The sequence below is a fragment of the Natator depressus genome, chromosome 1 (genome assembly GCF_965152275.1).
Source record: "Natator depressus isolate rNatDep1 chromosome 1, rNatDep2.hap1, whole genome shotgun sequence".
In the NCBI taxonomy this organism is placed as follows: Eukaryota; Metazoa; Chordata; order Testudines; family Cheloniidae; genus Natator; species Natator depressus.
Window position 1 is genome coordinate 27,913,032 of NC_134234.1, and position 13,510 is coordinate 27,926,541.

Consider the following 13,510-nt stretch of genomic DNA (forward strand, 5'->3'; position numbering starts at 1 on the left):
GCCAGGACAGGGTTTGGGGAGCATTAATGAGCATCTTTAGACATCCAACCAGCATGGATGAGTTCAGTAAAGCTGATAAATCTTTATATTAGCAATGATTACATTCAGACCAGGTTTCCATACACAACAATCAGCACTTCAAAGTGACATGCTTGCTACACAGGGCAGCACTTGTGGGGTAAGCAGTTAATTTTAATTGGAGAATGTTTGTGATTGAATGTTTATATATGCCAGGCACTCTTGAAAAGACAGCATCATGTTGCCAGTACCAGAGACTTAGCCTGGGTTCTTAGAGGAGACAAAAAAGAATCTGTGACGTCAAAAGTTCTAGATAATCCACCCACTCCCATCCAGATATCTTTATAAAATGTTCTGGAGTTGTTCTGAAACTCCTGAACATCTTGGGGTCCCTCTGTCCCCACAAATACAGCACAACACATTATGATTATACATGAATCCCCGCAGGTCTATGCTTGTCACTAGCATTCTTTGTAGGTGATTTACATTCCAGCAATATGTGTCTGAAAGACAAGGAAGGAAAGAATGTCAAGTTAATTAAAGTTCCAGATGGATATCAGGCTTGCTACAGGAATCTTATTAAGTTAAAATAAATGGCAACCTCCTTGTGGAGAGAAATAAAATGTAAAGGTGTTTTTCTTGCAAAAGAAGAGACTTGCAAGCCAAGAAAAGATTTCTGCCTCATTACAACCCACAGATAACATAATCCTGAAACCTGTATGTCCATAGATGGGCTTCAATCCCTGCATTTTGAAAAGTGACTAGTGGCTTTGCGTGCCTCAGTTATTGAGTGCCCAGCCCGAGACACTTGCTTTTCAGAGGGTGGGTGCTAAGTATTGTCTAAAAATCAGATCTTTTTATGTAGCTCAAATTCAGTACCTGCAAATTGAGATTCCCCAAATCACTAGTTGCTTTTGAAAAGGTAGTCCTAAATAACCACAGCATCAGACCCTTTGTCCCCTCTCCATGTGGGAATAACTAGTGTTATGTTTTTTAAATGGGGCGTTACTTTTTATTATTTGTCCAACTATTTAAAAAGTCCTTGAGATTTGCATCGTTTGTTTACATATCTGATATTATACACTATCAGGACAATTTACTGTGGTTCTGCCAAAAGTGGGGCTAAAATTATCATAAAGTCTGATAAAAACTAGTAAAAATAATATTTACTTTGTGATATCTTACATCAGATACTCACCTTTCTTTTCCTCATACATGTGCCACATATGAATCCAATAAGTCCATTGATGACTTGAATAAAGCAAAGAACAGCTTCAATTGTACCAATCCCCAAGAGAAGAGAAAACAAGACAATATTCCACATAATAATGTTTTCAGGTTCTTTGCAAATGCTCCATGTTGTCTGATTAAACAAATAATTGTCTCTGTAAGTAGAAAAAATAATTGACAACTTATTATGAAGAGTGATTCAAAAAGACTTCATCTGTTAAGAGTTGTACCTCAAAGATTGGGCCTGATTCTCTCCTTCTTGCTATCTTTAGAAGTCATTTGCAAAGCGTAAAGTGAATGTAAAACTCTAACACAGTGGTCTGGTAGCATTTTATACCCACTTCGCAAAAGTGTAAATGACAACATAAGGTGCAGGGCCATGGAGAATTAGGCTTGCATTACATGGCTGCCTGCATAAGATCCTGTGTTTTGTTTCAGGACAATTTTAATGGCAAAATACAAAAGTCCACAGAATATCAAAAATGTGCCCATAATCTGTTGCAATATCTGACCCAGTTGCAATATCTGATCAGCATTCTCCAGTCCACTTTGCAAGATGTTGTCAGGGTTCACTTGCAAAAAGCCAATGAAGAGATTTTTGCTTTGCTTTTCAGAGGGATGTGGGAGAGGGCTCAATTTGGTAGATTTCCATCCAACTGTGTGATGTTTTAGCCATGTGACTCCCTTTGACTTTAATAGGAGTCAAGGCTCAAATCTCATACAGTCCCATGAAAGTATCGCACAGCCATCACACAAGTCTGGTCAATAGCTCAATGGAAACAAAGTACCTGTGTCCTCCAAAACAAAAGCAGGCAGCTTTCCAGAGAATGGGCCAGAGAAGTTGGACCAAGTGAAGGATGGCTGGGGACTGCTCACTCAAAATAATACAGATTCAGGATCTGATAGCGCAGAACATCAATTCAGTTCAGAAAAACCTAGATCTGCTGTTCAAAGGGTGCAAAAATTGGCCCTTGCAGTTTGGAAGAGTCAGTATGTCATACTTACGTCAGTGTGTCATTCCGGAAAGGGTAGATATATTCTCCATCACCGGTGTCACAAAGAGGCCCACTAATCAGTCCCAAGGATGAGATGACCATACAGTATACCCCTCCTGCAGCTCCCAGCACAGCCAGCAGCACAGAGAGCAGCATCTGAAAGGGAGAAGGTCCTGAACATCGTCTGTATGGACACAGAGTATTATGGACACCTCAGACTGTGAATGGAAAGGGAATCCCTCTTTAGCTGTTTTTCACTTTGGGCAATAAATAATAACAACCGTAATTTGGGGCCTGCTTCACTGCTGCAGGAATTTGAAGTTGTTGAATCTTTCCAACTCTGGTGCAGCTACCCCCTGGGCTGAAGAAAGGTGCAAATTGCATCCCACCTGCCTGCAGAGGTGGGTGAAGCCCAGACCTTTAGGAACATAGGACTGGATGGGTATGTCTACACTGCAGCTGGGAGTGTGCTTCCAGCCCAAGTAGATAGACTTGCACGAGCTCGAATAGCAGTGTGGCTGTTGCGGCATGGGCAATGGCTCAGGCTAGCACCAACGCCCAGATCAAGGGGCCAGGCGGGCTTGGACTCGGGTGCCTGGCCTGAGCTGCCACCCGTGCTACTATTTCCAGCATACTAGCTCGAGCAGAGCTAGTGCACGTCTGTCTACCTGGACTGGGAGGCTCGCTCCCCTGACTGTAAAGCGAGAAGAGTCCATCGTGATCATCTAGGCTGACCTCCTGCACATCACAGGCCACAGAGCCTCACCCAGCCCCTCCTGTAATAGACCCAGAACCTCTGGCTGAGTTACTGAAGTCCTCGAATCATGATTTAAAGACTTCAAGTTACAGAGAACCCCCCATTTACACAAGTTTAAACCATCAAGTGACCCATCCCCCTGGCTGCAGAGGAAGGCGAAACCTCCCTCGGGTCTCTCCTAATCTGACCTGAGGGAAAAGTCCATCCTCACCCCAGATACAGTGATCAGTTAGATCCTGAGCATGTCGGCAAGACCCTCCCTCCTCCCTCCGCCAGACACCTGGGAAATAATTCTCTGTAGTAACTCAGAGACTCCCCATCGAGTGTCCCATCATCGGCCATTGGAGATATTTGCTGCTAGCAGTTGCAGATTGGCTACATGCCATTGCAGGCAATCATACCATCCCCTCCATAAATGTATGAAGCTCAGTTTTGAAGCCAGTTAGTTTTTTTGCCCCCCACTGCTCCCGTTGGAAGGCTATTTCAGAACATAAGAACCTAAGAACGGCCACAGTGGGTCAGACCAAAGGTCCATCTAGCCCAGTACCCTGTCTTTCGACAGTGGCCAATGCCAGGTGCTCCAGAGGGAATGAACAGAACAGGTAATCATCAAGTGATCCATCTCCTATCACCCATTCCCAGCTGCTGGCAAACTTCACTCCTCTGATAGTTAGAAATCTTCGTCTAATTTCAAGCCTAAACTTGTTGATGGCCAGTTTATATCCATTTGTTCTTGTGTCAATGTACCCCTGATAGACCCTGGTCATTGGCAGGTGGGATCAACCTGGGACCTCTAAAGCAGGGAGAGGGAACCTATGACATGCGGGCTGGATCTGGCCTACTGCTTCATTTCATCTGGCCTGCTGCAAGTCTCCCCCTCCTGCACCCAAACTCCCTCCCAGACCCCCCATTCCCACCTGCACCCCAACCCCCCTGTCCCAGGTTGGAACCCCCCATCCAAACTCCCTCCTGGAGCCTGCACCCCGAACTTCCTCCTGCACCCCAACTCCCTGCCCCAGCCCTGAGCCCGCTCTTGCACTCCAAACCCCTTGGACCCAGCCCAGAGCCCCCTCCTGCACCCCATACCCCTCATCCCCAGCCCCACCCCAGAGCCCGCACCCCCAGCCAGAGCCCTCACCCCAACCCCCCACCCCAGCCCAGAGCCCCCTCCTCCACCCTGAACCCCTCATTTCTGGTCCCACCCCAGAGCCTAGGGGAAGCCCCGAGCCTCTGCACCCCCCCGCAGGACTGTAACTGACTTTTTCTGTGGGTCAAAGGCCCCTGATAGAAAAAAGGTTCCCCACCTCTGCTCTAAAACTTAGTTACACTGTATGCATCCGATGAAGTGAGCTGTAGCTCACAAAAGCTTATGCTCAAATAAATTGGTTAGTCTCTAAGGTGCCACAAGTACTCCCTTTCTTTTTTCAGAAATTAGGAAAAGCCAGAATTGAGGTTGCAAATCTTAATTAGGCCCCCTTGTGCATTATGATATATAGCAGAGACGTTTTATGGTATGTTACTCCTGCATCATGAGGCAGCAGACCCAAATTATGGACAAGATTGTGGGCTTTAAGCTGTTGCCCTTAATTGGGCGGAGTGGAAGGGCAGGACATTGGAGGCTGCTCCTGGGGTGATTGTGCTCCTGTTTTAGGCACAGTGTCTCCAGGAATGGTTGGGCAGCTCAGGCCTGAGTATGTCTGCTATTCCCTTTTACAGGCCCCAAGCTGAGTTCCCCATTATACCCACCCACCTTTGCTAGTGAGCAGTAGGGGGATTTGTTGAAGGATCTAGTGCTGCAGCTCACACCCGACTCCCCTGGTTCTTACACACTAAAAGCCAAAAGACTGTGATTTTTGCCTGATCCCTTAAGCCCTCCCTTTCCCTGCGAGAAGTGGGTACAGGCTAGCCCTGCACTGATACCTCTTATAAATGGCTCAGGTTAAGGGACTACTAGATAATGATGCTCCTGTTGTTACAGGAAATATTTGAGGGATTTCCTCTCATTATACCATAGTGGTGAGGATGTTTTTGGAGGAGTACACCCCCTCCTGCAGGACACAGAAGCTCACCTAGGTTGTTACTTTCCAAAAATTATTATACCCATTCCCATAATGAAAGAACAAAAGGGCATTTAATGAAGTTAAAAGGCAATCATTTAAAATGTATTAACAGAAATATCCATTCCATAACATATAATTAGTCTGCAGAAATCACTGCAGATTGAAATGGAGAACTTAATAAGACAAATAAAAGGATGATAGATAGATAGATAGATTTATACTTATTTACCGTTTGTATTGCAGGAGCACCCAAAGGCCCCAGTGAGGATCAGGGCCCCATTATGCGAACCACTGTACAAACACATTAACCCTTTCCCCCTCATTGCTGAAGCCCCTTGTCGTTGTTTGGGAATCACTGGCAAACCAATTTTGAATATTCCAGCTCCCTGTAAAAAATCTGCAGAGCCATTTCCTTATATCATCCTTCAAATCTCTCCTTAAAACTCATCTCTGCTGCGGTGCTTATAAATCACTCAACAGTGGCTGAGCTGTTGGTGTACTGAGACTGTTGCTTATTACACTAGTCAGAGCATCCCTCTGTTACCATGGGCTTCTCCCCATCTAATTTCTGCATCAAGCCATAACTTCTGCTTAAGCTGTAAAATAGCTTGTAAAAATATATCCAGTCTTGACTCAGACTGCGAGTGATGGAGAATCTACCACGTGGCGAGGTGAGCTGTTCCAAGTGTTAGTTACCCTTCCTCATAAATTTGTACCTTATTTCTAGTCTGAATTTGTGTAGCTTCAGCATCCAGCCGCTGGTTCTTGTTATGCCTTTTCCTGCTAGATTAAAGAACTGTTTGCTATCAGCCATCTGTTCTCCATGTAGTTACTTGTAGAGTCTGATTGTCACCTTTTCCACTGTTTGTTATAGTCATCGGTGGCTCTTGTCTTATATTTAGCTTGTAAGCGCTTTGAGATAGGGACTGTCTTTTCATTCTAGATACATTTACAGTGCTTAGCACAATGGAGTCTGATTCCACATTGGGGCCTTTGGGCACTACTGCAATACAAATAATAACAACAGTAAAGCTGAAGTGTGTATGCACCAGCTGTCAGAGCAGGGAAGGCTAAGGCCAGACTCTTGGGATCTCAGCTCACAGTCAGGGATGCAGTAGTGAGTCAGCGGCAGAGTAGCAAGTGGAAGGATAGTGGAGCTGAGTGGTGCCAATCAGATGCCTCTTATTGTCGTAGCTGGCCGAGGGATCAAGGACTCAGGAGTGAGAACAAAGCCAGAATACATCCTATGGGGCTAGAAGGGAGTGTCTGTCTAGGCTGAGTGTTGTGCTGGGAGGAACAGTCTGAAATTCTACCGGGGGGCTGGGGGGGGACTAGACTGGAGGAACAGCTGTGTCTGGGGTGCACCAGTAATTCTGGTGGACCTGAGCCCCATTTAGTTTATTTCACCTGTTGTGATTTAGCACGTACTGCAGAGCAACTGAACACCTGGCCATGTCTCGGGTTGTGACTTGTTGCCATGTCCATCCAATGCTTTGTCAGATCAAAGGCAATTACTTAAAATCAGATTAAATTCCTTAAATTTAGTAAAGCACCTTAACAATGTAGAATGATCTCATTATGAGTCTTACTAAATGTAAACTGAAAGGTATTGATGAAAATACTTTATTGCTCAGTTCTAGTTACAGGCTACTGCTAGCAAGGAACTGGACTAGAAAAACATTTCTAAATCAGTTTATCCTGGCTAACGAAAACCGCAGTACATCAGAAATAACAATTAATGTACAAGGCATGGAGATTAACTGAGATACCCTCACAGTTTGTTTGCTCTGTCATGTTTGTAATTTTTGAGGGACAAATTCTCCCTGGCCTGTGGGTGGGTGGAAAGAGCACAGAGAGCCTTTCCATCTCTGGTGTGTAACCCACTAGAGGATGTGGGTTATAGGTCCCCCTCAGTGATGCCCTGCAGAAGATGTGAGTCTGTTACAGCCCCAGCTAGAGAGACTTGGCTTTAGCTCAACCTGTAACAGGTTTCACTTCTAGATGTAGGTATCCTGTTCACTCCCTGGTATGTTGGACAAGATGGCAGCTGTCACATCAGCTCTGTACAAGGGTCAGGGACAGCCCCAGTCCCTGCATTTAGGGGAGCACAGAGATTTCTCCCTCCCATGGAAGGGACCCATGGAAGGCACCCATGGAAAAGCCCATCACCAGAGGGAGGAAGGAGAGGCAGGATCCTGGCACTGTCCTCCCATGAACAGCCACAGGAAAGGGGCTAGGCTGTGCCACCCTAGAGGATGGTATAGTTTGCCAACTCCCCCTGTGCACCAGGAAACTGGAGCAGTGATTTGCTCTAGCTGGAGTGGGCTAGTGCTACTTTGTCCCACTCCACTCTATACTTATTATTGTGGCTAAATGTTCCAAATCTGGCCTTGGGATAGATACTAGTTTATATAAACACTCCAATATATTAACATTCTTGCTAGATGAGGCTGCTCCTGTGATGGGGTCAATCAATCATACGCTAAGCACAGGGATTCTGCAGGTCAAGCCCTATTTCTGTATTGGGAGGATTGGACTGTCAGTGGTTGTGTGCTTTGTGCCTTTCCATCTGCTCAGCTTCCACTTAAGGGCTGTTATTCACGGATCATAGTGATTGCCCTTTTCAGCACGTAAATTGTTGCTTACCCCACATCTGTTAGCACAACATCCAGCTCCACCTGCACCCAGCATCATAAATGCTGGCAAAATAACCTGTAAGTTAAGCACATATTGAATTAATGCGCGAGGTCTCCATACACTCAGCATTAGTTGGACAACAATGTGTGAATTAAGTGGGGTCATAGGATGAAGCTACTTTAGCTTCTTCTGGCTCTTCACTGTGTGGTACACCAATGGGGACTCTCTTGCGCATTGGCAGAGTGAGTTTAGGTAGCTCTATGGTATTCCAACTGACTCTAAGGGCTTGTCTACACTACCCGCTGGATCGGTGGGCAGCGATCGATCCAGCGGGGGTCGATTTATCGCGTCTAGTCTAGAAGCAGTAAATCGACCACCAAGCGCTCTCCTGTCGACTCTGGTACTCCACTGGAGCGAGAGGCGCAGGTGGAGTCGACGGGGGAGCATCAGCAGTTGACTCACCGCAGTGAAGACACTGCGGTGAGTAGATCTAAGTATGTTGACTTCAGTTACGTTATTCACGTAGCTGAAGTTGCGTAACTTACATCGATCCCCCGCCCCCAGTGTAGACCAGGCCTAAGGAAGTTCAATGCAATATTAAGGGGACTGAAGGGCAGATTTGCAGCTAGTGTAATCCAATGTAGCTCCATTGACTTCAGTGGAGCTACACCAGTTTACACCAGTTGAGAATCTGGTCCTAAAATAGAGAGCGGGGATTTAAATTGCACCATTTTACTCATCATCCCTGAATTTGACCTTTTGTGTTAGACCACAGGAAGGTGCAAACAACACAATTCAGTCAACAGTCTCTGAGCTCAGCTCAGTTTGATCCATGGTAATTATTAGCTGGAGTCAAGTTGATAAGGTGTAGCCAGCAGTCCCGTCCATGACTGTGCCATGGCAGGATGTCCTATCACGCCACATAGGGTCTCCCTAGACCAGCGGTTCTCAAACTTTAGTAATCCGAGGATCCTCATTTTGATTTAAAATTTTGCTGGGGACCCCCAAGTCCCCCGCTCAGCCCCAAGCACTGCCCCCAGTCCACAGCTTCCCCCAAGGCCCTCCCCCTCCCCACCTCTTCCTGCCCCTGCTCCACCCATGCCCCTCCTCTTTCCTGCCTCTTTCCATCCCCTCCCCCAAGCGCTCCCCTTCCCCCTCCTTCCCCTCCCTCCTAGCGCCTCCTGCACGCCGGGGGGGAACAGCTGTTCCCCGGTGTGCAGGAGGTGCTGGGAGGGAGGGGGAAGAGTTGAGGGAGGAGTTGATCAGCGGGGCCCATAGACCCCCTGGAGTACCCTCGTGGACCCCCAGTTTGAGAAACGCTGCCCTAGACAACACTGGTTGGAGAACTACATGGTCTGTCTGTGTCCAGTAACCAGAATAAAGAATCCCCCTTTATGTTCATAAAATAGCTGAGTCCACTGTCGTTTGTGTAGCTCTTTCATGCAGCAACATGGGAGAGAAAAGCATTTCACTGTGGCTGTCTAGCAAGGGAATGGAAGGCAGGATGGACTCGGGGGCAGGTGGAGTACTTGAAACTACTATTAACTCTCTTTTTTTTTAAACTGACTAGATTTCAACCTGACAGTATCCCTTTAACAGCTCATCACAACACTTCCACAAGTGCTATGGGCAGAAAGCGAAGAATATAACGTCCGTTGTAACTGAACCTCAGTGGGGAATTTATGTGAGCAGAATGAAAATACTTCTGTTGGAATTTGGCTAGGACATTGGGATTTAAAAAATCCTCCTGTTGCGAGAAGTGCAATGAGGTAGTCAACAGTGCAACCCCAGCAACACAGTGTCCTCTAGTACCCTCCTCAGGCATTTTAGAGTATTGACTGAGAGGCAAGAGTGCCATCTACTGAATCAGCAGCCCTGCTTCCCTCACTACCCTCCTTTTCCTTGAAGGCCTCCTGCCCAGTCTGTGAGTGGGCTATTTTGTCTCGGCTTGGAGCAAGTTCATTTGTTTGGAGTGCAGGGCTTGTTTGTTGCGTCTCGCTTTTCTCAGCATCTGTATCTTCCTGCCTTTTGAGGTTAGAATGAAAATTTGCCAGTACGCTGGCATCAGTGAGGTGGGGGTCTATGTCTTGCGGGGTCTCAGTCACTTCCCAGTGGTGCCATTCTACGTTTGCAGCATCGAGTACTCGTAACAAACGAGTCATTCTTCCTTTCCTTAAATGTCTGAATTTGCAAAATAAGGAAATTGAGGGGTTTTAAGCAAAATAAAGGTCTGTGTTCTGTTTTTATAAGGGCATGTCTTTTAAAAAGCAGCCGTGGAAGACAAGGAGAGAGCAAGGCTGAAATGAGCCAAAGCTGGCCACTAAATGGAAGGGTGTCCTTGTAGTTCCGGCACTGGCGTGGTACGCAGGAGCCTGGCTTCAGGTCCCAGTGTGAGACTGACTTTCCACGCGACCTTGAACAAGTTGTTTAATTTCTTCATGTTTCAGTTCCCTTGCTGTCACCTGGGGATAATACTCCCCTTCTCCCACACTTTGTCTATTCACACCTCTTTCTCAGTCTATCACATAGTTTCATGGAAAACATATACACTTAACAGCACTGTTTTGCTGATCAGTAACTACTCGTAGTGCGGTTGTCAGCGTTTTGGAGATCAATGCAAACGCCTCTTCCCCTCTCTGTGTCCACTTTTGATGCGCGCCATCCTGGCCACAGCCTAGCCTTATTAGAGCCCTCAAGAGAAGTCATGTTCTGAATGTGACACAGGGCTCTCATGCTGAACATTAGTCTTTCCTTTCATTGAAAGCCAGTGGCCCCTGGGCTTGGAATGGTATGAATTTTTCACAAGTACCTGTGGTACAGTTTTAATCTTTGTTCAGACTCCCTGTTCATACATCCAGAACTCAGCATGAGGGATAGGCCTATGGAGTAGGTGGACGGTACACAAGAAGAGCCAGGCAAGCTATTCATAGCAGACAATTTACTCATTTTTCTGTTTGTGAGATATGGGCCTGATCCAAGCCTATTATACTTAATAGGAGTTTTTCCATTAAGTTCAGTGGGTTTTGGATCAGGGCCTTACCGAGAACAAACTTTGATTTTTATAGATTTGTTGTTCATAAATATTCAGTGAGGAGTACATTTCATCTCCTCCTTTATGTGAGGAGATGACAGCCTATTTAGTGTGTATGGTCTATTCACTTAGACTCTTTACTGTTCATTATTTGTGGTATATGATTCGTCACCTGAGTTGCATGGCTTTTTTTCCTGCTCCTTGATTGCATGACTGAATATGTATAGACAAGGACAAGCACTTCATACAATCTATTCAAACACAATGCATATACAACTGTGGGAATTCACACAAAGAACAGGCATTCCCCAAACATGCATGTGGACAAATAGCTGGTCACACACATGTTCACAGAAAAATGACCAAAAGTAAAAAAATTTCAACCATTTTCATAACAGCTATTTGGAATTCAAACAGTGCTCACAAAATAGAGGAGCAGTTCAGCACTACTTGATTTTGACAACAGCTCCAATAAGGGCAAGCCCAAACAAGCTTCAGTGCCTCATGAAAGGTGAGAATAAAATCAATGAAAGAAGCAACAAGGCAACACAACTCAATAAATGTGAGAACTTACAACCTAAAGCTGAATTTACACATTGAGCCTGAAAGAAACTTGTGTGTGTGTTTACTACATAAATAATGAAAAGCCAACATTTTTGTTTCCTCTAATATTTGTAATTTGGAATTTCTTTGGACACCAGGATTTTCATAAAGAAGTTATATTTCTTTATATAGGTGATTTCCCCTTAGCCCTCTGGAAAGATGCCTTCTCAGTTTTAGACCCCAGATAGTTTTAAACTTTTTCCCACAGATAAGTTGTGTCATCTACAAATGTAAAGGCAGCCCCCATGGATTGTTATTTGGAATTGACAGAAGCATTGATAAGCTTTAAAAAGTAGAAATAATTAAAACAACAACAACGACAAAACTTCTCTCTTACCAGTATCCCAGCTCCAAGAATGCCATGGAAAAACCAGACCAAATCAGTTATCTTGTCAGGCTCTATAACATTTCCATTGGGGAAGTACAGGAGAAGATTGGAGATTATGGCACATACAGCTAATGGGAATAACACGACCCCAATGCACTTTGAACACTTTCCAGTGCACATTGTAGCTCACCCCTGTGGAAAGAAATGAGAGAGGAAAGTATGGGTCGTGGCACAGTTTAAAAAACAGTGAGACTTGACAAGGCAATCGTTTTCTTTCTTTGTTGGAGAGAACTGTAAAGTATGTGACACTTGTTATGAAGCAAGATATTTTCAATTAACCATTTATTTAAGAAAGGCTCTACTATATAGAGTTGTTCGCCTCCAGTTCAAAACTGGCCCTGGTTAGTAGTAAACAAATATTGGTTGCTCAGTGTCCTGTGTGAAATGGCTGTGTCCTATGTGAAATGAATTGATGGTTTCATTCTAGTTTCTACAGAACAGCTGTTCACATCATTAAGATCACCACTGTGGCTGGCACTAACTAGTGCCCTTCCTAACAGCGTAAGGAGTGGGGTCAAGGACTGAATAGGCATGGAGACTGAGGCATCCTCTTTCAATTGGTTAGATCTTCAGGCTCAGCATGAGGTGCATAGATAGCATGGTTTGGAGCAGGTTACATTGCAGTTACCTGTGTGGTGTGCTTGTTCGAGCAGAGGGCTTCAGTTTCAGGACTGTCTATTGGTCCCTATATGAGCGCTAAACTTATTTAAAAGAAAACCAGTGCAGAGGTACATTTAGTTCTGTGGGTATTTGTGGAAAGCAGATATTTGCCTGAGACACTCATTAGCTAATAGTGCCAGGTCATCTCATTTTCAGAAAAATGCGAAGACAGTTGTATTGTGAAAAGCAGCGGCCCTATATTTTCTAGCTTTCAGGTTTTTCTGCTAATATGTCCCGTTCTATACTAAAAACATGCCTGGTGTCTCATACCCAACAGTGAATCTTTACTCCATAATTAAGCTATTGGGGGCCACTATTTTTCCACAGCACATATTTGGCATCATCAACAACAGTAAAGCTTCCCCACACTGCTAATCCTGGAAGGATTCCTTCTAAGGCCTTGTTTACATTGAGAATTTCCCCAAATGCCAGCAAACAAGGGACAGCCACTGATGTAATTGCAGTGGTCTAATCCCAAAGTACAGACAAAGAAACCCTCAGTTTGCACCAGCACCACTTATACTTGCTTGAAACTTGGGTAAGTCCACCGTGCAAATCACTGTTTTCCTTGTCTACCTTTGAGCATTGCACCAATGCAGCTACCTTGGCAGATGGCTATTAACTACTGGAATTGGGGAAAATTTCCGAGGAAGACAAGACCTCAGAGGGAGAGCATGATTTAGACTTCATGCCCATTCATTTCTTTGCTTCTCTACTCAGTCTACAAAAAAGAAAAAAGAAAAAAAGACAGAGACAAGATGGGTGAGGTAATAACTTTTTCTGGACCAACTTCTGTTGGTCCAAGAGATGAGCTTTTGAGCTTACATGGAACTCGTCTTCAGGTCACCATCCTGCAACCTTGCCGAGCTGATCATCAGAAGCAAGCTCCCCACAGATCAAACCCACCAATTCAAAGCAGCACCAGATCTTGCCAGATGCAAAACCTGCAGACACATTTCTACTGCTATGGTGATCAACATCCCCCACAACACACCTTTCAAGATCCATGGGTCCTATGCATGCCTATCACAACATGTGGCATACCTTATCCAATGCACTAAATGCCCCAATAACAACTATATGGATGAAACCAGATCACTATGCTCTCAAACGAACAATGATAAAAGACAA

At 45.1% G+C, this 13,510-nt stretch overlaps 1 protein-coding gene across 1 annotated transcript; it reads right to left on the reverse strand.

Moving 5' to 3' along the window:
* Positions 1-348: 348 nt before the first annotated feature.
* LOC141981527 (transmembrane 4 L6 family member 1-like) lies at positions 349-11,839 on the reverse strand. Its single transcript, XM_074943183.1, has 5 exons — positions 11,669-11,839; positions 7,707-7,772; positions 2,254-2,399; positions 1,217-1,403; positions 349-521 (listed from the first exon to the last, which is right to left on the reverse strand). Exons 1-5 carry the CDS (start codon positions 11,837-11,839, stop codon positions 501-503), a joined length of 591 nt encoding a protein of 196 aa, XP_074799284.1. The 3' UTR covers positions 349-500.
* Positions 11,840-13,510: the final 1,671 nt, after the last annotated feature.

Bases quoted from the DNA above. Each gene is read 5' to 3' on its own strand.
- LOC141981527 (XM_074943183.1), bottom strand. From the start codon at position 11,839: ATGTGCACTGGAAAGTGTTCAAAGTGCATTGGGGTCGTGTTATTCCCA. The intron at 7,773-11,668 runs GTAAGAGAGAAG...CTTAACTTACAG, and splicing joins TTCTTGGAGCTGGGATACTG to GTTATTTTGCCAGCATTTAT. The intron at 2,400-7,706 runs GTAAGCAACAAT...TCTCCCTTTCAG, and splicing joins GTTGTGCTAACAGATGTGGG to ATGCTGCTCTCTGTGCTGCT.